This window comes from Colobus angolensis, unplaced genomic scaffold, assembly GCF_000951035.1.
Source record: "Colobus angolensis palliatus isolate OR3802 unplaced genomic scaffold, Cang.pa_1.0 Scaffold710, whole genome shotgun sequence".
Classification (NCBI taxonomy): domain Eukaryota; kingdom Metazoa; phylum Chordata; class Mammalia; order Primates; family Cercopithecidae; genus Colobus; species Colobus angolensis.
In genome coordinates, this window is record NW_012120822.1 from 14,177 (window position 1) to 14,506 (window position 330).

The window sequence follows — 330 nt, forward strand, 5'->3', positions numbered from 1 at the left end:
TCATCAGTGGGTAGGACTGTCACTTCCATTTCACTGTACTCACTCTACAGAGTTCACCGAATACACAGGAACCTTAAAACAACAAATTCCAATACACTGTGGTCCACAGTAAGAACTTCATTAATATTCGGTGGAAGAGAGAATACAAACATTCTGCCATACCTGGTTCATTTGTTCTGCCAAATGTATGCCTGGTATTGTGTTTTTTGGTCTTGAAACACGTTTCACAAAAATCAAAGTCATCAGTTTCTGCATTTGATTCTGGATCCACTGATAGGAAACATCTGACATCCATCACACCTATTTGTAAAACAGCAACGGAGTTAAGAA

At 38.8% G+C, this 330-nt stretch overlaps 1 protein-coding gene across 1 annotated transcript in view; it reads right to left on the minus strand.

Moving 5' to 3' along the window:
- Positions 1–165: 165 nt before the first annotated feature.
- LOC105501456 (E3 ubiquitin-protein ligase HERC2-like) overlaps positions 166–330 on the minus strand; it is an 8,858-nt gene continuing 8,693 nt past the window's right edge. The window contains exon 4 of the mRNA XM_011927430.1: positions 166–300. Coding sequence (XP_011782820.1) covers positions 243–300 — 58 coding nt within the window. The 3' untranslated portion in view covers positions 166–242. The remainder of the gene's footprint in view (positions 301–330) is intronic.